The 23831-nt window shown below is 31.8% G+C and overlaps 5 protein-coding genes across 7 annotated transcripts; 3 read left to right on the forward strand and 2 right to left on the reverse strand.

Moving 5' to 3' along the window:
• Positions 1-321: 321 nt before the first annotated feature.
• Positions 322-1095, forward strand: LOC106661330 (deoxynucleotidyltransferase terminal-interacting protein 2). The gene is made up of 2 exons (XM_014384630.2): positions 322-668; positions 725-1095. The coding sequence occupies exons 1-2, from the start codon at positions 480-482 to the stop codon at positions 1064-1066; spliced, it is 531 nt and encodes a 176-aa protein (XP_014240116.1). The 5' UTR covers positions 322-479; the 3' UTR covers positions 1067-1095.
• A 507-nt stretch (positions 1096-1602) lies between these two features.
• Positions 1603-4256, forward strand: LOC106661332 (single-stranded DNA-binding protein, mitochondrial). The gene is made up of 4 exons (XM_014384633.2): positions 1603-1753; positions 3612-3708; positions 3772-3891; positions 3959-4256. The coding sequence occupies exons 1-4, from the start codon at positions 1745-1747 to the stop codon at positions 4174-4176; spliced, it is 444 nt and encodes a 147-aa protein (XP_014240119.1). The 5' UTR covers positions 1603-1744; the 3' UTR covers positions 4177-4256.
• An 842-nt stretch (positions 4257-5098) lies between these two features.
• On the reverse strand, positions 5099-9729 carry LOC106661585. Its single transcript, XM_014385098.2, has 2 exons — positions 9588-9729; positions 5099-8364 (listed from the first exon to the last, which is right to left on the reverse strand). Exon 2 carries the CDS (start codon positions 8318-8320, stop codon positions 5171-5173), a length of 3150 nt encoding a protein of 1049 aa, XP_014240584.1. The 5' UTR covers positions 8321-8364; positions 9588-9729; the 3' UTR covers positions 5099-5170.
• A 2156-nt stretch (positions 9730-11885) lies between these two features.
• On the forward strand, positions 11886-19017 carry LOC106661564 (nuclear cap-binding protein subunit 3-like). Its single transcript, XM_014385059.2, has 9 exons — positions 11886-12207; positions 14893-14987; positions 15049-15182; positions 15239-15333; positions 17650-17800; positions 17864-17986; positions 18195-18414; positions 18488-18625; positions 18694-19017. Exons 1-9 carry the CDS (start codon positions 12130-12132, stop codon positions 18881-18883), a joined length of 1224 nt encoding a protein of 407 aa, XP_014240545.1. The 5' UTR covers positions 11886-12129; the 3' UTR covers positions 18884-19017.
• Positions 19009-23083, reverse strand: LOC106661565 (glyoxalase domain-containing protein 4-like). 3 transcript variants are annotated; one of them, XM_014385060.2, is made up of 6 exons: positions 22906-23083; positions 22783-22835; positions 22456-22721; positions 20508-20660; positions 20283-20455; positions 19009-19255 (listed from the first exon to the last, which is right to left on the reverse strand). In XM_014385060.2, the coding sequence occupies exons 1-6, from the start codon at positions 22990-22992 to the stop codon at positions 19067-19069; spliced, it is 921 nt and encodes a 306-aa protein (XP_014240546.1). In that variant the 5' UTR covers positions 22993-23083; the 3' UTR covers positions 19009-19066. The 3 variants fall into 3 exon arrangements, with proteins under 3 accessions (XP_014240546.1, XP_014240547.1, XP_014240548.1); XM_014385061.2 differs by having other exon boundaries at positions 22456-22707; positions 22906-23069; XM_014385062.2 differs by having other exon boundaries at positions 22456-22707; positions 22783-23083.
• Positions 23084-23831: the final 748 nt, after the last annotated feature.

Genomic DNA, 23831 nt, shown 5'->3' on the forward strand with positions numbered 1-23831 from the left:
ATAATTACTTTCATCTTGAAAATTCAATTTGTTTTACACTGTTTTTTAATTTTTTTAAATTTATTTTATTATAGTAAACCGGGTGTTTACATTCACCAGTGCTTCCCCTTAATTTCCATTGTACATGTTAACAACTAAAATAAAAAATAAAATAAAATACACGTTCCACTATACGGCATGCTAATATGTCTGCCGGATTATTAATTAATAAATTTTATAGAAAAAAGTATAAATTTTAAAAATGCACCATTTTAGACTTGGTGATGTTTCAGAAGTAGACAAAAGCGAGTTATATATTGATAAAGAGCGTGACGATTGAAGAGGTTTTAACATTGTTATCTTTTGTAAGGCATGTTCAACTATTATTTTTACCATAGAGATTATAATATAAATTTGAGATAATTTCTGGGCTTATCAAGTTAAATGACGAATTAACTGTTTATCGCGAGAATTGTTAACTAAATTTATTCGTCATCGTGATGGGTAAAGGCGATTTGCTCGATTCAGAAGATGTGTATGTCTCTTTGGGCATGACATCCGAGAAGAACAACATAAAACAGACTAACGGGATCGAAGAAGTGCTTAAGAAGAGTATACTGAACACTCCGTTAGAAAAGCATACAGTCCTTCCACACAAGGAAAGAACTAGCAAGAGAAAGAAGAAAAAGGTGAGTGTCCATACCGAATTTGTCTTTATTGAACTACAAACCCGTCTGTGTTTCAGCCCAAGCAAGAATTGCCCGAAGAGGTGAAGACGGACGTCGAGGTGCTGAAGATGCGATCGATATTCGATTCGAAGCACTTCTACAAAAAGAACGACTTGAAGAACCTGTCCAAGGATATCCAAGTGGGTAAAGTGCTAGACTCTCCGGCGGATTTCTACCACAGCCGTCTCCCGAAGAAGATGAGAAAGCCGACACTTGTCGATGAGCTTCTCGCAGACGACAAGTTCCAGAAAGAAGTGAAAAAGCGCTATGTCAACATCATTGAACAAAAGCGTACCAAGTTCCGCAAGGAATACAAAAAGCTACAAAACAAATACAGAAGGAAAACACAAAAATCCTGAACTATTTTTATATTCACAGTGTAATTTTATTTTATGTATATGATTTTTTTTTAAATGAAATACAGTTTGTTTTATTTAAATTTGTATTTTTGAACTATTTTAACTAAATCTTATACTTTTAGGAGGATTTCTTGTTATGAGTTAAGAAACTTTTATTATAATAATTTATTCTGTTTATTTTAAACTAGTATTTTTTCTGACTTACTTCAGAGTTTCGTGGTGTGATGCATGCAAAGTATTATATGACAAACTACTTTATCGATTAGAAAATGTTTTGCTTTACTTCTTTATCAATTCATGATATAAAACCAAAAACAGATTCAAACTAGTACGAACAAAATTCAGTTTTTCAAATTATTTGTATGAAATATGCAGGTGGGCATGTTAAAAGTAAACAATGTTAATGTAATACAATGTTTATTTTTTATTGACAAATTCGCCATAAGCTAATTTTTATGGATTTATTCCAGATTTACAGACTAGTTAAACAAGAATTGTAATAGGTGTTCTTTGTTTACAATGCGGTAACCTCCTGATTAAGGTTTGTTAGGTTAATGCCAATATAAAATAATGTTGACACCGTCTTGAAAACACTGGTTGAAACTGATTTCCCTCCAATGAGCATTTCTTCAATTCGTTTATAGCCTTTTGGAACAATACTTCCAAAACTGAGGAAAAATGTTTAAAGTAAGAAATCCTATTATTGGAACGCTTTATTCTATGTTTCTTCGAATATTAAATTCAAGTAGTTTATCATGCATACACACGTTTGCAGACAAGTCTCTAATGAATTTTTAAATAGTCTTTTTTTCTTTCTTAACACCTGCTTTTATGGTTTTATGGATAGTTTTGAAGCCCTTGAGACTAATTTAAGTATTTGAAACCAACCACGTGGACAGTTTAAATAAACAAAACGCATGGTTATTATTACTGATTAACTTTTTTCAGATATGCAAACAATAGTAATATTCGAATCTGAACATAGCCAATGTATACAATTTCCCCTAAAATTGTTGTTACATAATAATATAGTTTGTTATTATTGTTATTTGTTATTGTATTCACTGCAATAAAAAGTGACTGGTTAGCTGATCCATACTGTCTAGGTAAACTGCCTCAGTGTAGCCATTCCTCTCTTGTGTACTGCTTATTTATGTTTTATGAAATAATAAAATTAAGGTAGAAATAGGATATGGTATTAATATTTTGTAACATGGACATAAAATGCATGCCGAAGAAGAGATATGTATGAGTCGACGTGGAGGTTGGTCAATGGTTCGGTGCGATGCATGTACAGTGAATAGAATTAGCGAAAATAAAATAAAAACTTAGTAAAGTCAAGAATATCAAATAGTAAGGTTTGAAATACAAAACAAAGAGAAAAAGAGTAAAGAAGAGTTATTCTTTACTTGTGCGTGTTGTAATTGATACAATAGTTAAATTACCATTAAATGGGATCGTTTTGTGACCCCAAGACCTTCAGCTTAATAGCTGCTGCTATAACCGAAGTCACGATAGCTTAAGTATTGAGCCGAACATCATGGGTTTGACGCTAACATTTTCATCTCAACCAAGATTTTACATAAAAAGAATAATTAATTGAAATAATTAATATGGTCAATTAGACCATTAATTATAAAATGGATCTTTTATTATATTGGGTTGTCCGGAAAATAATGCAGGATTTTGGTATTAAACAAAAAAAAAGAAACTAGTTACTTTAAAGCAATGTTCTTTAATCAAAATAATTTCCCATACNATGAGTAATCCTGTAAACGTAAACAGAATATTTTATATAGATTTTTTTAAATGAAAACTTAAAATCCTGCATTATTTTCCGGACAACCCAATAATTATTATGCAAAGTTTGGTTGAGTTAAAAAATTAGTATCACGAGTGAGAGTTGAACCCAAGACCTCTGGATTAGTACCTTGGTGGTTCTACCATTTGAGCCATCGTGACTTCTGCCCTCAAGACACCAACTAATCATCTCAATCTACAACTTTTTGCATTTACCTCCCTTTTGCCAATATTCAACTCAATCATACTTTGCATAATAATTAAAGTAATTATTTTGATCAATAGGACCAACTAAAAACACATAATAGATTTATTGTCATCTAATATAATAATCATTTAGCATAGCATACTTTATTAATACAGTGACCTCATAGTAATCCGAACCAATTGCTGTAGGTGGTATTAAAACCAAATTACTGACAAATTCATATTACAAAGTGAGTTAAAAAATACTCTAAGCTGGTCTTGGTCTTTTGTATGACCCCCCTCTCCTCACTCTCTCTCTCTCTCCCTCTCTCTCTCTCCCTCTCTCTCCCTCTCCCTCTCCCTNTCTCTCTCTCTCTCTCTCTCTCTCTCTCTCTCTCTCTCTCTCTCTCTCTTTTTTTCTCTCCTATGCTCTTTTTCATTCACAATCTCTTTTTCTCTTTCACCTTCCTTCTCCTGCCCCTTAAAAATGCTTTATTTGTTTCCTTTAAAATTCTTACTGCTTGATTTTTCAAATTAAAACAGTAAAAATGTGTTTTAGGTACTGCAACATTTAAAGCCAGCTGTGGCATTAAATTTTCATAAAAATATTCGAACAATGACAAGAACATTACAAGAGAATGCCATATTAGAAAAAAGTAATGCTTAATTATTAATCCGTGAAATATAATTATTTAATATTTTATTAATATTTTTTAAAGCGATAAACAATGTCACACTTCTGGGACGAGTGGGAAGTGTTCCTGTGAAAAAAGGGACTGATAAAAATTCTGTAGTCATTTTTTCGATTGCTACCCACAATAATTTCAGGCATGAAACCGGTAAAAAAACTATACTACTAAAAAAGAAAAAAGTATCATTAAATTTTTTTATATTTTAAATTTACAGGTGAAATGGTACAAAAAACAGACTGGCATAGAATCTGTGTATTTAAACCATCGTTGCAGGAATTAGTTTTCAATAATTTAAAAAAAGGCCAACGTTTACACGTATCTGGTCGGTTAACGTATGGATCTTCCAAAGAGGAAAATAATTATAAACAAACAGCATCAATTATAGCAGAGGAAATAATATTTTTTCAATCTTTTGAACGAAATGATATGTAATTAGTATATTCTTTGATAAAATGTTGTTTATACTTTATAGTTTGTATTTAATGTAAAATATATAAGTTTTTGTGTTTCTATATCACAAATGTATTTTTTTTCAAATATCATAAATTTCCTTAATCTCCAAATTATTATTATGTTTATTTTTAATATTTAAGTAATTGATTACATAATACAATAGTTTGTGGGGTAAGAACGGTCACCCTCACCCAATTAAGAATAGGCGAGGTGACACATAGTCTCTTTTGACCAGCATGTAGAGAAACGTTGGAGTATCCTACCTAACTGAAGGTAGGAGGATTCCTTGCCTCATGAGGATGTAGGAATGCCACAAAATTGAGAGTTGTGATTGAACAGGCAGGATTTGAGTCCGCTGTTCTAATTTTTGAAGGAAGAAAGTTTGTTTTGCTGTATATAGTATTTAGTAGATCTCATTTTGTGTATATTGAAAATGAATGTATTTATTAGCGTGAATGTGTAATGTAAGATCATTTAGTACCCCTTCAACCTCAATTAGATTAATTATATAATAAGTGTAGAGGGCAATAGAGGAATGCCGAGTACTCCATCACCCTAACTGAGTGAATGGTATGTAAATTACATAAAAGTTGGAATTGCCAGCGAGTTGTGAGAAGTGATAGCCTTTACTCTGTACACTTGTGTGCATTACGTAAATGCATGTGCATATTTGAGCTTATATAAATCTGTGTATATAAATTTATAATTATTCTTAAATATAAATTATTATTAATAGTTATAGTAGTTTAGTTACTTTAAAATTTGTAAAAGTTAAAACTTATTAAACACAACTCAAAATTAATTTATTAAAAAGAAAAATGGATACCATACAGACTAGAAACTTACAATTAGCCCACATTAAATAGTAAAAAGAATAAAAAATAAAAAAAGAGAGAAACAATTTAAAATAACATACATTAATATTTATTTGAACAGATAATTGAACTAGTTTCAGTTTCAATTTTGTACGAGGCTAGACGTATTTATTCTTTCTATTTCCTTTGCGAGCAAATGATGGTTTACTTGGGCTAGTTTGTGGGTTCAGCTTTCCTAGTTTGCTCGAAATTAACATTTTCTTACTATTCTTTAAATTTTTTCTTTTGCCGTACTCTTTCATCGTGCTTGTCAACCTAAACTTGAAACTGTGGAAGTAGTCTTGCATGCGCTTTCCTTTTGGAGTATTTTTATATTTGTCTTGGAGTTCGAGATCTCGTTTGATAGTGGCCAAGGTATTTTTTCTCGAATCTTCAATTTCTTCCATCAACTTTTTTTTGGGCACTTTCCTATACAAGCCCATTTTTTCAAATTTTTTAGAAATATCTTGATAAGCTTGCATACGATCTTTCACTACATTTTTAACTATTTTAGTTCCTTGAGGAAAATCAATCACTCCTTGAAAACTTTCAAAATGGTTTATCATTTTAATAGTGGCACTTTTTCTAATTTTTGAAATTGTTGAAGAATTGGGATCATTTTCTTTCGAACTGTCTTGTGCCGGCAAACTTTCTTTTAATGTAGAGAGTTTCATTCCTTTTGGATGTTCCATTTCTGCTGCCTGGACTTGTTTTTTTGTTGACTGTTCAGTCTGACTCGGATTGTTTCCAACATCACAGTTTTGCACTTTTACAACTGGAGGAGGAAAGGCATCTGTTTTAGATATTTCAGTAATAGTAATTTTGTTGGGTCCCAACTGAAATATTCTCTTGTTGTCAGGAATTGTGGGAACATCTAATTGTGCACTTTTACAATTTGTTACTAAAATTTTATTCTTTTCCTTTGAAATGCCAGGGTTTTTTTTATTTTGTGTAGTACATACACCAGGTTTCATTTTGCGGCCTGGAGTTTTTATTATATCATCTATAAATTCGTTTATTTGAATTATTTCCAGAAGATTAGAGACACTCTTCAAAAAGGGTTTACAGCCAAGTGGATCTGTCTGAAAAGTGTCCAATTGTTTTTCATTTTTTAGCGTTTCTTCATTATGCTTATCTTCCTTATTTATGACTTCAACAGATGGAAAAGATTTATTTTCGGTCATCTTATAACTTGGTGTTTTTTTCTTAACCAACTTTTTAAGTGCATTTGTGTCAGTAAATATTCTTTTATAAAAATTAGCATCATCGTTACTTTCTATTGGCTCTGCAGTTCTAGTTGAATTTATTGTCATAATTCCAATTTCATGAGGGTCGGAAAGTAAGTTTGTAAATTCCAAGTTATTTTCTGAATGACATTTATTTATAGCTTTTAGATTATTTTGTTCTGTTTTCTGTAATGGAATTTTTTTCTTATCAAAATTTTCTTCACCCTGAGAAATTACTTTATTTTCTGTTTCGCTCATTTTTTCTATATTACCATCAAACTTTTGAACTATGACTTTTTCTTTTAAACCTCGTTCCTCCACTTTTCTAGGTTTTGTGCCTTCAACCATGTCTTCTACGGTTTTGATCTTGTCAGGATTACCAGTTATAAAACCACATTGTGGATCACTGTTGAACATTATCAACCTATCTAGACTTTGTTTAGATTTTTCCAATGCGATTCTTGTGGCTGAAGGCGGTAATTTTCTCTTGCTCTTGCTCATAAGTTTGGATTTTTTTATTTTTTTCGGCAGATATTTTACTTTGTGCACATTTGTATTGATTTTATGCATTGTAATATTGTCAACGCACCCGTCTTGATTTTGTGCATGCGTCGTCTCCGCATTAAAGTTGCAAGTTTTTTCAACTTGAAATGTTTCCCTTTTGCTTTCTGGAATTTCAGCAACTGTACTTTCTTGCTCTTGAAGTGTACAACTGTTCATTGTATTGACATTGGAAGCTATGTTACATCCAGAAAAATCATGCGCATCAATAAAAGTATCATTTTTAGTCAATTTATTTTCTGGCTGTGAATTTAATTCAGTGTTTGTTTCTTCCGTGTTTGTCAAAGTGTAAACATTGTCATTATCCTGTTTGGAAGCATCATTTTTAGCCAATATATTACCTACTTTGTTAAATGATTTAGTTTTTGTTGAATGGTTAAAATTTATTTTCATTTTACCTGATTCCAAAGGTTTTGAATTGTCGAAAGAACTTGGCTTCTGGCTATACGTCATATTTTTAAGTAGAGGCTTGAAATATTGGATTATTTTTTGGGGTACGCTACCTTCTAAGAAAATCAAATCATTTTTACTTTTATGTTCTTTTGAACAAACTGTACATTCCTTATCCTTGTTTTGCCTTTCAAGATCAGAATCACGTTCAGAAGATGGAAGAACCGAACTTTTGAACCTTCCTGAATGATTAAATAGTATTTTCACCTTGCCTACATAATCTGTTGGAGCATTTTGACTTTTTGCATTTAAAACTTTGGCCATTTTAATAATGGAAAAATGGTTTTCTTTTTTATCTATACTGTTTCCTTCAGATAACATGCTAGGTGTGCTATTTTCTAAATTTGTTACATTTTCATCTCGAACCAAATTACATAAATTTACCTTAGAACCTGTCGCTTGAATATTAGAATCATTAAAATTAATTGAATTTTTAAAATTGACTGTTTGATTGGTAGATGAACATTCATCACTTTTAAACTTGTACGATTGCTTGAATATAATAGACATTTTTCCATGGACTTGTTTTGAGAAGGTCCTTACCAATTCTAATTTTCTAGTCATAACTTTTTTGTCAGTATAATCAATGCTACGAGTTTCAAATAGATTTTTTGTATTTTCTTTTAACATAGGTTCGTTATTATTTCCAATGGCTTTTCCTTGTGCCATGTATTGCATTTCTGTACATGCTTCTGATGCATTAGGTTGTTTGTCTTTGTTCTTCAATGCTTTATTATGATTTTTTAAGCGTTTTGGGGTGTATAAATGTTCAAAAACTACCACCGTCCTTCCACATGTATTAATAGGGCGGTTATTTCTACTTTCAATGCATCCATATTTCTTTTTTTCGTTTAATTGTGAAATCATCGAAACGAAAGCATTGTTGGAAAAGCTTTTTACAAAAATGTCAGATCTCTCAATTTGAATATTGTTGTTTATCACTTTTAATAGAATACTGCCAAAATTGTTGCCCAAGTTTATCAAACATTTTCCGTGTTTGCAGCTTCTTGCGGGCAATATTGCATTGCTCATCGTATGAATTTTTTTCTTTGGAAAATGTTGAAAATCTCTTCTTTCTAAAAGGAAAAATAAAATCAACTCAGATTACTGGGTTGTAAATGACATTTTTAAACATAAAGAAATATATTTCGATCTCAACAGTTTAACTTATGATTTTTCCTTCTTGAAGGTGGGATAGTCTGAGACGTCATCTCAAAAAAACCGCAACCAGTTTTTATTCCCAATGTTTCGGATTTATTTTAATCCTTCCTCAGGTGAGTCAATGGTTAAAAGCAATAGTCAATAGTCAAGAGCAATGGTTAAAACAGTGGTTGTCAGTCATTAATATTTATTTATTTTTTTTTTTTTTAGATAATCTATTATCCCACCTTCAAGAAGGAAAAATCATAAGATAAAGAAATATAAAAGCTGTCATGCTATCCTATTTTGCAAAAATTGTGGCAATTCCAAGATCTCTTACAATTATTTAATGAGATATTTTAGATTATTGTTCATAAATAACTTAAATAACTTTACTGATAATAAGTCTTATGTTTTAATATAGTAACATAATATACACACTGTAAGAAAGGCATAGAGTGGAAAAATGAATTGAATGACGGGAGGGGGTCGAAAGATGTAATAAGATTATTTATTTGGAGTTTTGTATATGCATTGTATATTATTTTAGACATATATGCAAAAAAGTTGTAATATTTTTTCTTCAAAATAATAACTAATTTAAAAAAGGACAAGATTATATTTCTTATTGGTATTATGAACATATACGTCAACTACTGACTTAAAATATTTTAACATGAAACAGTTAATAAACCAATTACTTGACATAACAAAGAAAAATCCAAATTAAAAAAAAAACAGCTGTCTAGTTGAAAAGAGAACCCACTTTATTTTATTTATTTTATTTTTTTTTCATGTGGGACAAACTTATTTATTATACAAATATATTTTATTATTGTTATTACTACTGAGCGTACATTTCATATAATACTTAACAGATAATTTCCCAATAATAATGAAGATTTAATGAATAGATTAAAGGTTGTACAAATGACTAAATTATAATAATTATTATTAATTTTTATAAAGAAAACTAAGAGTTAAGCGTAAATAGGTCATAAAAAAGTTAAAGACTATTTCTTGAATTCAAGTTAGTAAGAATGGAACATGTGGAGTCATATTGTAACATGTGTGAATGCTTTTTATTTCTTGACGGAGTGTGAAAACTGTTTGACATTATTGAGAATTATGAATTAATTAAATTGACTGGCTTACATACCGCTCTGCGGGTTCTCTTCAACTAGGATTTGAAATAGAAAAATAAATATGGGTACTATGAATTTTGATTGAGTATTCAAGAAAGTAGAATAAAAATAAAAATTTGCCAAATGATTTTATTCAAAACACATTTTTAACTGATCTATTATTGTTTTGATTGGATTATGTAAAATGTAAAAAAACAGTTATACGTTATATTTATGTTTTATTGTCAAAAAAATATTTGAAACAAATTATTGTATTAAATGTAAAATATTTTTGTACGCAGTGAATGTTTGACATTATCCTACCATGGCAAATCGCACTATTCCTGCCATTGTCCAGGCCTAAACTAATGTACAAAAGTGAAAAATGTTTTTGAAAAAAAAAATCGTATTAATGAAACTGGAATAGATGAATATAACAAAATGAAATAATGGAAAAATACAATAAGGAACATTAGTGGATGAGCAACATATTATAAAGGCAATGTTTATTTTCAATTCTTGTATACAACTGAAAGCACTTTTTTGCACAAAAGCTTATTGAATTTAATAATAATACAATACGGCTTAAGGGGGATACTAGTGCCCCAGCCACAAAATGGGGTGGGTGAACTCCCTGATGTAGATAGACCCTAGAGTCAGCACATCGGGGAGTGACAACCCTTTCAGGGAGAAAGTCCAAATAATAAAATACTGAAGTTAAAATTTCCATTTTGTATAATTTATAAAAGTTTAAAACTCAAACTGGTTTTTCAATGATACAGTTGAGCAGTAATCACTCAGTAATCAGATATACAAGTAATCTACGAGTACATTGTACATACTCTACTGTCTACATTGCCTATACTCTGCCTGGAATAGGAACTTAAAATAAAAATTTATTGTTCAAAAAACATAATTAAATTGAAAAGGTATGTGTAGGATATGCAATAATTGCTGATTATTGGCGAAAAGTATTCAAATTGTTAAATAAATTTTTCAAGTGAATGTTATTTTACTACATTTTGTTCAATTTATTTACTGAAGTATGTGATAATTGCAGAAATATACCAATTAACCAGATTTCTTTGTAATATTCAATTTAAATTCAAAGCATACTTTCCAAAGGAAATGTTTGTAAGTGTATACTATGATGTATAAGAAAAAACATGCCATAATTTGATAATGGTAATAAAAGAAATGTATTTAATGTGCAACTGGTTTATAATAATTGGCTACAATTTTCTTTGTGCTTTCCAATTCTGAATTTACCAAATGTGTGGAAAAAAACAAACACTTTTTTCCGAGAGAAATAGAAATTAGATACCTAGGATAATAGTGAACAGAGCAGTCACTGATTATTTTGGGACAGTCATATTGCACTAATGTGCCTAAAAATTGGAAGTTAGAATCCTGAACAATTCTGAAAAAATAATGCTGAAATAGCTGGCATCTGTATGCTGAGCTCAAAAATAAAATAAAATCATATCCCAAGCCTTCAATACTCCTATAAAACAATAGTTTTATCCTTCTGAATTGCAGGGTCAAAACTGTGGGATTTGCTTCCCCTTGTTTCAGGTCCATGACAGTGTTTTTAAAAACTACATGAATCATCTTCTTTTCTTCCTTTCCTATTCCCCATATTTTTATCTTATTACTCTTTCTGATTGTCCTTTTTTAATGTGGTTTCATCATTTGATTATAAATAATAATATTTTAAAGAATATATTATTTTCATTACTTCTTTGTATATTTTATTATTATTGCTAATTGTTGGGTGTAGGCCAGGAGTCGTGGGTTCGAGTCCTGCTCATGGCACTAATTTTTTGTCTCAACCACACTTTACATAAAAATTATAAATCAATTTAAATTATAACTTGGTTAACTAGGACATACTAAAAAACATATAGATTATTGTGCGTTAATAATTTTGTAGTCAACAATTTCACATAACACCAATATGACACCACAAGAATAGCACCACACTTTATGCCCTGAAGATGACCCGAATAAAGGTCGAAACGTCGGCAAAAAAAAATGAAAAAGGTTTTTTTAAAACTACCTCATTCTTGACGATCCTCACGAATCCAGCAAATGTATAGATTATTGCTAATATTATTATGTTTTTAAAACAAAAATTATGTGAGAGCTTAAAGTCCTATTTGTACCTTTACAATAAGAAAGTTTTTGGCGAATTCATATTTTATTGAATTTTTAAAAGCAGATCACACCAATCTAACGCCTTCTGATCAAAAGGAAAGAGCAGTTCGGACTTCGGCGCATGGACTGACAAAATTGACAATTGACGTATCGATACACCGATCGATACATTAATCAGAAGAGATGTCGACACTTGTTCATTTTCTTCTGAAAAACAAGAAGAGCGTAACCTCAAACGAACAAGCTTGCCCGACCGTTTTGTCTGTTTGTTTACTTGTTAAATACACGGGAAAAAGCGCCGTCTCAAACAGTAAATTCATGTTGAATGTCTAGTTTGTTTTTATGGTGTGGAACCGCAAGAAAAGACCATCCCGTTCCTAAATTAATACGAATTGTGTGGTGACAGTTCTGTATTTTGCAATGGAAGTCGACGATGACATTATGCACGAATTGGAGGAAGGAGAATTAATCGACGAACAGACAGCGACCACTAAAATCGTACGTTAAATTTATTTATACATATTTTGAATATAACCCACAAAGCAATTTTGTTTCATGAAAATTTCAATTTTTTCTACACTGATTGTTTTGAACCCAAAAATCACTACAGCTTCTAGAGTCAGTTTTATAATAATACTAATAAATGCATTTTATTAATATTCACAATACAAAACATCTTTTTGTTTCACAAAGCGTTACAACTACATGGACTACATAGTGGGTAGAGCTGCCCTTCCATTGCGTGAAAATCTCTAAACGCGAGAATCACTCACGAAACATTTCGCAACATAGAGGTGAAACAAGGTGTGCCACCAGTTTGCACGGGACAAGCATGTCTACACCTATGACAGAATCAGCGTTTACTATCAAGGCGACTTTATGTTAAGATTGAAAAGAAAAACATACAAAGAAAATAGCAGATTTCCTTCCATGCATCCTCTATCTTGTTTTTATTATGTTTAGCTTCCGAGAAAAATCAATAGCTCCATACAGTTGTATAAGTTGAATGTAGGTTCATTCTGAAGCTCGAGACACGTGTGCGTATACACGGAGAGAAACAGAAAGCCCTTTGACATCCTGTCAGCTCATACCGAAACATCCTCGCGCCAAAAGTTTTGGAGCCCCGGCTACCCCGGCCAAGTTTTGCGAAGCAGTTGCATGAGTGATTTTCACGCATTGGAAACCGAGCTTAAGTGTTGATTCAGATGTGTTTAAAAAACAAAATTTAAAAATAAAAATAGAAATATAAAGTTCCTAACTAAAAGATGAATTCTTTGATTAAAATTTTTCTAAAATTATACGTTTGCAGCAGATACTGACTAAATTTTCCCAGTTGCTACCATTCAAATAATTAATAAATTCTTCCCATTCCAATGTTATTTTTTGAAACAGTAGCAGTTTAAGATTATTCATTATCAGATGACATAATGATAAATAGCTCTGCATGGAGGCCAGATACTATTGTTCGTAGATTGTCTGAGGTTGAAAATCCGGTCTACCGATTCTCTAACTGTTGGCAACAAAGTATAATTGCCCTTAAAACTGAAGTCGTGTTTTTCTTGAGATGGCACATATTTCTAAGTGATAAAGTTATGGTTAGCGATTGTCATGTAGAGTGGTCTGAGAAAACTAAATACCTAGGTATAACCATAGACAAAAAACTTAATTTATCAGTCCGTATAAAGGAAATTTAGCCACGGCATGAGCATAAAAAATAAACTACTTACATACAATCAAATTGTAAAATCCGCTTTACTTTATGCATGCCCTGCCTGAAATGACACATGCACCACAAATATTGAAAAAATCCATGTATTGCAAAATAAATTATTAAGGTTTGTCACCATCTCACCTCGATGCACTACAATCTACATGATGAAACAAGAATGAGCTGGTTAAAATATGAAATCAAACGCCGCACTGAAATTTTTTTTAAATAATGGCATAGCATAAAAATCCCACATGTCGAAATACAGGCATTGACAACCTTTATCATCCCTGGAAGCACAGAAGAATAAAACATATCCTAATGTAATAGCTTTTATATTAACATTTATTAATTTACTTGTCAATTTATTGTTCCTATAGTTTACTTTTTAAGTTTTATTGTGAATTTTTTTATTTACAGTTTGTTACTGAACATATGCCTAGTTTGGCTCTTAAGCTCTTTACGATATTAATTAATTTATTGGACATTAGTTAAGCACACAATGTACCTGATAGCTAAAATTCTAAGTTAAATAAGTTAAAATTTCTTTATTACTCTTTGTTTATAGTTTTTTGTTTAATTTTTCCACAACATGCACTTCCATACTTATTAAGTATTATGGATGTCTTGGTGTTCTAAAAGTTGTTTATTTATTTTTTTAAACTAGGCTATTTCAACCCTCAATGAACCTTTGGAGTGGATTCCATAAATTGGACCTCGGGATCCAATAATCTATTATCCCCAGAACTGGACGGTGGCAATGACATGCACATCTTTCTGTGGTAACCGCCGAAATGCAAAGGCGATCTGCATATGATAAATGAAAAAAGAGAGGATCCGGGTGGTGCATAAGGGCTTCCTCTTGTGGGGTTTGGTGGGGCGTCCTCCAGATGTGGCTGTGGCTTCAGGCCGATGCAAAAAAAAAAAAGTTTACATTACAGTGATGTATGCCATGTCAACGGTTTAGGTGCCTGAACTGTTGCGTCCACTGAAAGTTAGCAAATATTGTTACAGGATGAAATAGTGTCCTGCCATTTTCCCTCCCTTTATACAACAAATCAATCAAATCAAGCTTCCGTATTGCACAAGGTACATTTCTGCTGATCCTGAGGTCTACCAGTGAGTAATTAAGTTGCAATAATTCACTCTTAATCTTAAATATTTTAGCCATAAAATACCCAGCTTGATATGATTGATGATTTAGCGTATCGTCACACTGTTCCCAATGTTGTAATCATCCTGGTATTATCCCAGTAAACAATTTATTGATTGTATCAGAAAACTAAAAATGCCTCGATAATTCTTTGCCAAATTAATATTGCCTTTCTTATGTAGAGGGAGATTTAATTACTGATTTACTGAAGCTTTCTGGTATTACAGAATTTTCAAAAACATGATTAAAAAGTTTTAGCAGTTTATCTTTAAAATTGTCCAGTGAATTAGCAGTTTATTTTAACATTTGAATTGTTAAATAGGATGAAGATAAGAAAATACTCAGGGCAAAGCGTTTTGGAATACCTCAAACAGAAACGACCTCAACCGACCCAGAAGTTGCCGCTATACAGAAAAGGTAAAACAAAAAAATTAAATTAAAAAAAAAAATTGTTTGTATAATTTCTTCTAAATTTTAGAATGGGAGTCGATAAGTACACTAGGACTGAAGCGCTTCACTTGCTTGGAACTGAAACGATGAAGACCGAAGACGTTTTTTCATATTTCTCCAACAACAAACCGGCCTCGATAGAATGGATCTCAGACAACTCATGTAAGATAGTCACACTCTTGTTAAAAGGCTCAAAATAATTTGGTGCATCATTGTAGGCAATGTTTTTTGGCTGGACGATGCAAGTTGCGCCAAAGCTCTACTTGAAAATTCCATCCACATCAAGGGGCAGAGCGGATTTGCAACTGAAACAGTGAGTTTTTCTACATTAAACATGGGCAGGTCGACTGCTTGGAGTTACAGTGGTAAATGTTGATAATGGTTGTCTCCATATTAAAAATTATAGTAGTTTGTATTGGTAAAATTTCAAAGGATGTTTTTGTATGCTTTAAATTAAAAAAAATTAAAAAAATAATTTTCAATAAAGGCAATCACTTTCTCATTGTACGAAAGTTGCAAGTAAAATATTTACATGTTTTTTTATTTGAAGTTTTAAACAAAACATAGCAAAGTAGAACCTCGCAGAACCAATTTAAAAAAATATTGAAATAGTTGGGATTTCCCTCTTTTGCACTTAAACGTTTGTGTCTTGTCTCGTGTCCACTATAAAGGGTTAGAATTCCCTAATTAGATTTAAAATGAATAACGTGCAATTGATTGAATTGAAATTTTATATTAGCTAGCAGCAAAATGCTAATTTATTTTCGGCATTGATTTATGTTAATTTTAAGTGGAAAATGATGCATGGATGAAGAAATATGCATGTACAAGAAACGTCATAATAGGAATGTTTTTCATAAAATTGATTGTACACTTATTTTTACCTGAAAATTGCAATCAGTGGAAAATTTTCAAAATATAGTTCTCTTTATTAATTTTCCTTCTTTAAATTAATGGTTTTAGTTACAGAATCAATTAAAATTTCTAATTAAAAATATTTTAATTTATCAAGGTTGCGCTGTATAATTTTTAAAATTAATTAATCCTCAATGAAAACTCTCTCCCTTACTGTTTATTATTATCACTGATTATTTAACAATGCAAATTTCCTCTGAAGAATTTACTAGCAAAATTGTTTTTACATGAGCAATAGTGAATTAAATGTGTAGAGATTAGTGACGGTTAATCGATAGTTATTCAGATATTGTGAGATGCGGTCGGGTGTGATGTAGGTTTCAGAAAAACATTTTATAAGATAAAGAAAATGTTTTTCTGAAACCTACATCACACCTGACCGCATCTCACAATATCTGAATAACTAGTGAATTAAATTTTTAGCATAGATAAACACAAATACTGCAAGCGGTAAAAATAACAGGAATACTGACTCACATAGTATTTTTCTTCTCCTTCCATTAACCCTGGATATTTATTTACATTTGATTATTCATCCAACATTGGTTAACAAATATTCATTTTTCTATGATACACTGAATGATGAATCTCATAAATCCAATAATAATCTAATTAAATTATTAGTTATTATTATTATTATTATTACATATGATTAAATTAATGAACAAGCACAAAAAGTGGAAGGCAAGACTGAATGAGAAAAATTATCCAATGTACATTTACACTGAAATAACATCTCAACCTCCACTGTTCATCAATAACAATGATCTACCAACTTAGGACTTACCATACTTAGGACTATACCAAAATGGGAGATTGAGGTGGAATCCTCACACTTGACTTAACAGAGGACTTGAACTACTACGATGGATGGAAATCTGTTTTGACCATCAAAACTTAACTAACTCTGTTAACTAATACTGTTACCACTTTGGATATATGGAGTGGAACTGTGGGGTTCCACCAAGGCATTTAGTTCCAGTGCATCCAATCTCTCCAATTAAAAATCTTCAGATTACTAAAGCTCCTTAATATGTCACTAACCTCACTGTTCACAATGACCTCAACATTCCTTTTGACAATGAACTGATCAGATCCCACTTCTGAATGTTCCACACCAGACTCTCAATCCTTTCTAACCCTATTACCCAAGCCTTCTCTGCACTTTTCCTATCCTAAGACACCGAAATGTGGCCTCAAGACCTTGCCATTTAATCCCTCGTATTAATTAAGTGCAAGCATTGGTTGGTTTCTCTTAACTGTTTCCTCCGGGTGAATCACTAGCCATTATGTAAACCCATATTCACATATCTGTAATATGTACAGGCTACATATATTTTTTCTTCTAAATTATACTCAATCACAGTTCCTGTAGTTAAACCTAGAACTACTTAAAGTCTTAGAAAAAATATATATTTATAACTTCTTTAATTCAGCAAATTTCTGTATGATAATGAGTAGATAAACTTGCAGATGATTGTTTATGTTATTAATTGAAAATCTTTGCATAATAAAAAGAAATCAGTAGAACATGATAAAATTAATCTGTATGAACGGATATGCTGTATGTATGGGCAGTCAAGTTAGTTTAATTTGTACATTGTTGGCTGTAAAAGTGTTTGACTCCTCCTCAACCCTCAACTACACTTTAAAAAAAAAAAAAAAAATTGAGTGAAAAGATCATTCATTTAAAACTGAGATTTGCTTGTTTCAGGAAGAGGTGCTGGGAGAAGAGAGTATCCATATTCAGGATATAAGAATGACTCTGCCAGCTGGAATCTGGAGGAAAGGTCATCCGTACCTTCTTGCCAATAATTTATTTATGAGATATGCGAAATACTCTGATAAAAAAACATTTAAACAGGGTATTTTTTAAAAATAATTATGCCTTATTTTGATTCCACATTACTTATTCATTTTGATTTCAGATTTTGCAAGAAAGTCAAAAGTTTTTCTTGACGAGGGTGATGAAGTGGCGAAAAAACTGAGAGTTGAAAGTAGCAATCCTTGGGTCGACATCGCTCTACAATGGGGACATTATGAACACAAAAGTAATATTACAATTTTATTTTATTGTTGCAAGTTCGTATTTTATTATTTGCAAAATCTAAGAATAGTAAATTTGGCATAAAAATTGAAATTACAGAAAATAAATATGTATGCAACTTTAATCATGATTACAAAGTATCATTACAAGACTTCCAGTGATAATAATTAATTATATTTCATTCAAATATGAAATTTTGGCTTGTAATAAAGGTGCAGCTCAGAAAGCAGTTTTCGAGGCGATTCCCATTCTACCAATATGTGATGCCAGGGAACTTATAAGCAATCGGGAAATTGCTAAACCCAAGAGACGCCTTCGTCAGAGAGAGGCGGATAATTCTGACAGGGATAATCCAGTAGAAGAACTGCCACTGGGAAGGATGCAAGCTGATATAGAGGAGGAGAAAATTTTAAGCCAAAAATCTATTGCTAAGTTAGTACATGAGACATGAAGTGTTAAACTTTTTTTTGTCTATTACTAAAACATTTTTTGGTTTCTTTTGTAGCAAGGTGAATACAATTGATTTGAGGGATAAGTTGGGTTGGAAAAGAAAACATAATAACGATATACCGCCCAGCAAATTGATAGACGACATGGAATTAAGATGGAAACATGCAAGAAAGAGACATAGATCGAGAGACTGGTAAATATTTATACATTTATTTACTAGCAGACTAAATAGTTTTTTAAATTATTATTATTTTTATACAGGGAATCGTCATCTGATAGTGAGAGTGACAGTGTTCCAGACGACCGTCTCGATTTAAGGAAAAAGCTTCAACGTCCTTCATCTAAGTGTAAACGACATCATTCAAAAAAAAGGCTGAAAAATTTTGTAACTTCTCCGCTAAGAATAGAAATTGACAATGATGTTTATTATGAAAGTGCGAACCGAGAATGACTAAAGAGTTCTATATGCATTGTATCGACAAAGTATATATTTTCTAATTAAATTTTTGTCCGACTAGTATGATAGAATCTGTACATATGGGTACTAACTTGTTATTGTATAATAAAAGTACAATCATTCTTAAAGCTTATTCATTTATAATTGATACTAAGGCTGTCATGGACGCCTAATGTTTTATGGAAAACTGGAATCGCTCTTGTTTTGTTCTTGGACTTTCTGGAAATTTTCTTCAGACAAACTCTCCAATTTTTTCATACGACTTTGTCTATCAATGTAGGCATTAAGCAGTTTATTCGCATTGGGATTGGCGACTGCCATTTTTTCAAAGCCCTTGTCGTCTATAAAGCAGATTAAATGTGCATCCTGCAAAAATAAATAAAATGAATAACAAAATTTTTAATTATGAAATTAGGAAATACAAGAGTGTGTGAGATTTATCTCCAGAAGCCCAAATTTAATTTATTATTATTTTTATACAGGGAATCGACATCTGATAGTGGGAGTGGGCTCCAGACGACCGTCTCGATTTAAGGAAAAAGCTTAAACGTCCTTCATCGAAGTGTAAACGTTAATACTTTACAATCATACAGCTTAAAAAATATACTTTGGTCTAAATGATGATAATTTTAAAAATTATTATTTATACAATATGACTGCTCTCGCACTAACTACGTCTGATTTTTGGATGGCCGTATACACCCAACTTAGCACAAACATTCTAGGAAATGCAACCAGCCCTTTCACACCGGAACTGACTTAAGCATGCATATATGTTCATTTTGTTTTATCTTGCAACTCAATCCCAGCAATCTGGGATTTTTTTGCTTTTGATGGAAGACTGAAGGCCTCACTTCTAAGAATGGATTTTTCATTGCATAGAAGCTTATATAATCTTTTTACAAAACTTACAGAATTAAATATAAAATATTTATCTTTTTTATATATTTGTTCTTGAAAAAGCGCACACAAAAAAAGGTATGTAATAATTAATTTCCCGTTGGTCCCATAAATCCCTCTCCTGGAAGATAATTTTTTATAGTTCATGCCTCCACTATGGGTTAGGAGGACACATTTTCACCAGTTCACAAAAAAAATCCAACTATTTTAGATCATTTCGCTTCTTGCAACTATATGTTATATTTCTGACAAATGAGATGAGTATGAAAGATGAGGGTATCTACATTCATCTGCCCACCTTTCAAGCGAATTTGCAGATTTCTGGTCCCATAGGATGCAAGTACTTAATAAACTTTTTAATGCGAAGTTTGGATTATTTGTGTCTGTTCCGTTGTAAGAGCTCACATTGTACAACTAAATTGTCCATAGTCGCAGTCAGACATGGTCGGAACCAGTGTGAGAGCAGCCTTATATAATCTTTTACAAAACTTACAGGATCAGAGAGCAGCATGAAATTAACAGCCACTAAATTGTTGACACGAAGGTGCGTAAGCGGCATCGTTATAACATTGTTGCTGGTCTTCATCGCTTCTCCCAACTTTTGAATGAACGAGAGGGGTGCAGCTATTTTTAGATAACCCTTTCCTCGATAGATTTGTTTTGTAGCTGAAATTAATTGTAGTGAGATATCGTAACATTTAATAGAATACATCCTTACCTAAGACGAATTTCAATTTGACTCCCTTAACATTATAACCGACCACAACGGATCTTTTCTTTTTGCTGAATATTAACATCCCCAATTGACAGTGCCAGTAATCGAGAGTTTTTTTAAGATTTGTGCTTCTTAGTGTAATTTTTACTAATGGATCTACAAATTAAAAAAAAAACAACTAACTATCATTAAATTTAATGTCATTTGTTTATTTGTTCTCAAATGTAGTACTAAAATTTTTATTTTGTTATAATTAATCTTTTTTTTTCACATCACAATTTTTTTTTTATAATCTCACACAAGACAACTTGGGGAATTAACTTCTCGTCCCAATGGGAGTTCAGTTATTCAGTACATACAAGAACCCGAGGAAACAGGAGCACTTCTTGCAAGAAGAGAAACAAAAAAGGGAGGAAATGAAGTGAAAGAAAAGTGTGGATTGTGACAAAATTGGGAAACGAGCGATTATCCACAATTATTACTATGCCACTTCTTTCCAAGCTTCACTCTTTTTAATTTTGTCGCTATACCCCTCACCATTTTTGATATAACTACTATCTTACAGGACTAAAGAATTTCTTCAATGAAACTTAAAATGGCAACGCTTTCTGTTTTTCTTAGTTGACTCAACTAGGCGACTGATATGACGGAAGAATACCAAGTTGTGTCTGTTGTGAGCCAACCAGTGGGCATGAGAATGTGTGCGGCATTTGTGCCTGCTGGCTGCTCAACTGGGTGGACAAGTTGACTATGTCTGAAAATGTTCGGCAGTTCAGGCAATCATTTGCTATATGACTACACTCCATGACACCCGTCCATTCAACTAGTTGAAACTGCTTTGTTTGAAAGAGTCCTTTGTCCTTAGACAGTTCTTTCTCACAACTCATCTTTTTTTTTTCTCAGATGCTTGTAGGCCACAAACTTGGCCATAATAATATTAAAATAATTTTAAAAAAATTTGTTATGGACTCAAGTAACAAAACAAAATACTCTACAGAAAAATTTGCCTGATGAGGGGACCAGACAGAGCCCTTGGAAATGTTAGGACTGAGTCGGTCTTCAAAGAAATTTGAAATCGTCAGTGAAAAATTTAATTGTATCAATTTGTAGACATATTTGAGATTGTTTTGTCCTGATGATGGCCTTAAAATAGATCGAAAGCTTGGTAGTAACAACTGAATTTGCTTTTTCATCAAGACCATGCATTATTAAGAGGATTAGAGAGCCACAAAATGCATTTAAGTCCTTTTGTTAATAAAGACTTTAATTAAACAAATTACTGGGGCGTCGGTGGCCGCAATGGTTTAGGCGTTGACACGACGTTCATCACTGTAAGGTAAAGGTCCCGGGTTCGAATCCAGCAGCCCTGCATTTGAACCCAACATACTTACAAATAGGCTTTTTTTTTTCAAAAACACCGGCACCCTGAAGGTTTATATGACCTCTGCTGTTGCGAATTCTCATTAAAAAAAATATAAAAAATAAAACAAAAAATACAAGAAGTTGGAAAAAATACAAGATAGATAAATGAAAGTACCCTACAACTATAAAAGAAAAGCAACAATAAAAAAACAACTTAATACGTTAATTTTGCAAAGATTGCAGTTTTTATATTGGATTAATTTGGATGAAGGCTAGTTTATATTATAATACTTGACTATTTCTAAAATGGTGCTAATTTTTAATACGTAGTGAATTATGTATTTTGGTGAGTTTATTACTTATAATATCCAAGCATACTAAACTCTGAACTTATTACATTTTATTTATATTAAAAGTAGTACTAAATAGGTTTTTATCACGCAGTCCAACCTCCCTCTGACCAATTTAAATTCAATTAAACTATATTTCAGTATACAAAACGATACATTTTACATAAATCAGGGCAATAACAGCAGGCAGATTTCTGATGAAATGTATCACTTTAAAATATGATTTATAAGACACTTGCCTTTGTTTGGCTTTTTTCTTTTCTTCAAGACCACAAATTGACGTCCATCTGAATCATTTAGTATGAATTTATGCTTTTTTTGATATATAGGCTCATCTAAAACTTTGGCGCGTTTCAATATTTCTGATGACTTGATAGTGAACCCGACTAGCTGATATTCCTTCAATGGTGGACCTGTGTTCATACAGCAATGCACCTCCAATGTAAAAGATTTATGCTCCGGGAAATATCCAAAAACTGTCTTGCTCCAAGCTTGTAAATATATTCTGTTTGAGAGTGACAGCTTCTTAGAAATAAATTGATGAATAATTAAATAAAATAGTTTACCCTTCGCATTTGGTGCTCTGGCAATAATCGAAATATTCCTCATGTCTAAGCACCTTTAAAATCAATAATTTTAATAGAGTATTCCATGCTACAAAAAGCAAAAATATAACAAAGTAATGTGACTTTCATTCCCAATGTGTCCCTGTAAAATGAGGCGAGATACCACGGTTGCTGTGCTTGGAAAGTGTACTGGACTATTTTTACAGACATGGTCACAAATCTATGGTCCAAAAAAAAGAAATAGTGTAATTTTGAATTTTGTTCTAAATGTATCAAAGTGGAACAGATGATGAAAAAGTTATTTAAGATAATGTCTACTACAGATAAATAAAAAATACTTTATAGGATAGTTTTACTAAAACTAAATATTGAGACAACTAAGTATAACTATAAAATAAACCCAGGACTCTGTTTTATGTTGAATATAAAGTTTTAAGCTGCAGGAGTGTAATATTTCCCCTGGGCCTAACATATAATTATAAATGTATAATTTATGCAAGTAATTTTATTATTTTCATAAATAAGCTCAATTTTGCACACCGATGTACATAGTTAAGACTCACTTCTTGCAGCCCACTGGCAATTCCAACTTGTGCCATTTTCAATAATATACTGGCAGCCTCAAGCATCACCCACGGTGTTGGGCGTCCAGGTTCATGTTTCCAAGATTGAATTAAAAAAGGCTATCAACAACTAAGTCATTTCAGACCCCAATGGAGTCAGTTTCTAAATCCAAACCCATTTACAATAACACTTTTTTTCTCAATTCTTTCCTATTTACATCCATTCACTCAATAGGGTGATAGAGTACTCGATATTCGTTCATCATCCTCCACTCATATTATATAACTAATCTAGTTGAGTATTTATGGGGTACTCCATCACTACTACATACCACTCACTATATGTTCACGCTAATAAATACATTCAATCTCAATACACATACTATGGGTACAAAACAATACATATATAGTATTATATACAATAAAACAACCTTGGGGACCGCGGTAGCCGAGTGGTTAGCATGAGAGACTCTCACGCCGCGGTCG

This window comes from Cimex lectularius, unplaced genomic scaffold (assembly GCF_000648675.2).
Source record: "Cimex lectularius strain Harlan isolate CLEC.00 unplaced genomic scaffold, Clec_2.1 scaffold217, whole genome shotgun sequence".
Lineage (NCBI taxonomy): Eukaryota > Metazoa > Arthropoda > Insecta > Hemiptera > Cimicidae > Cimex > Cimex lectularius.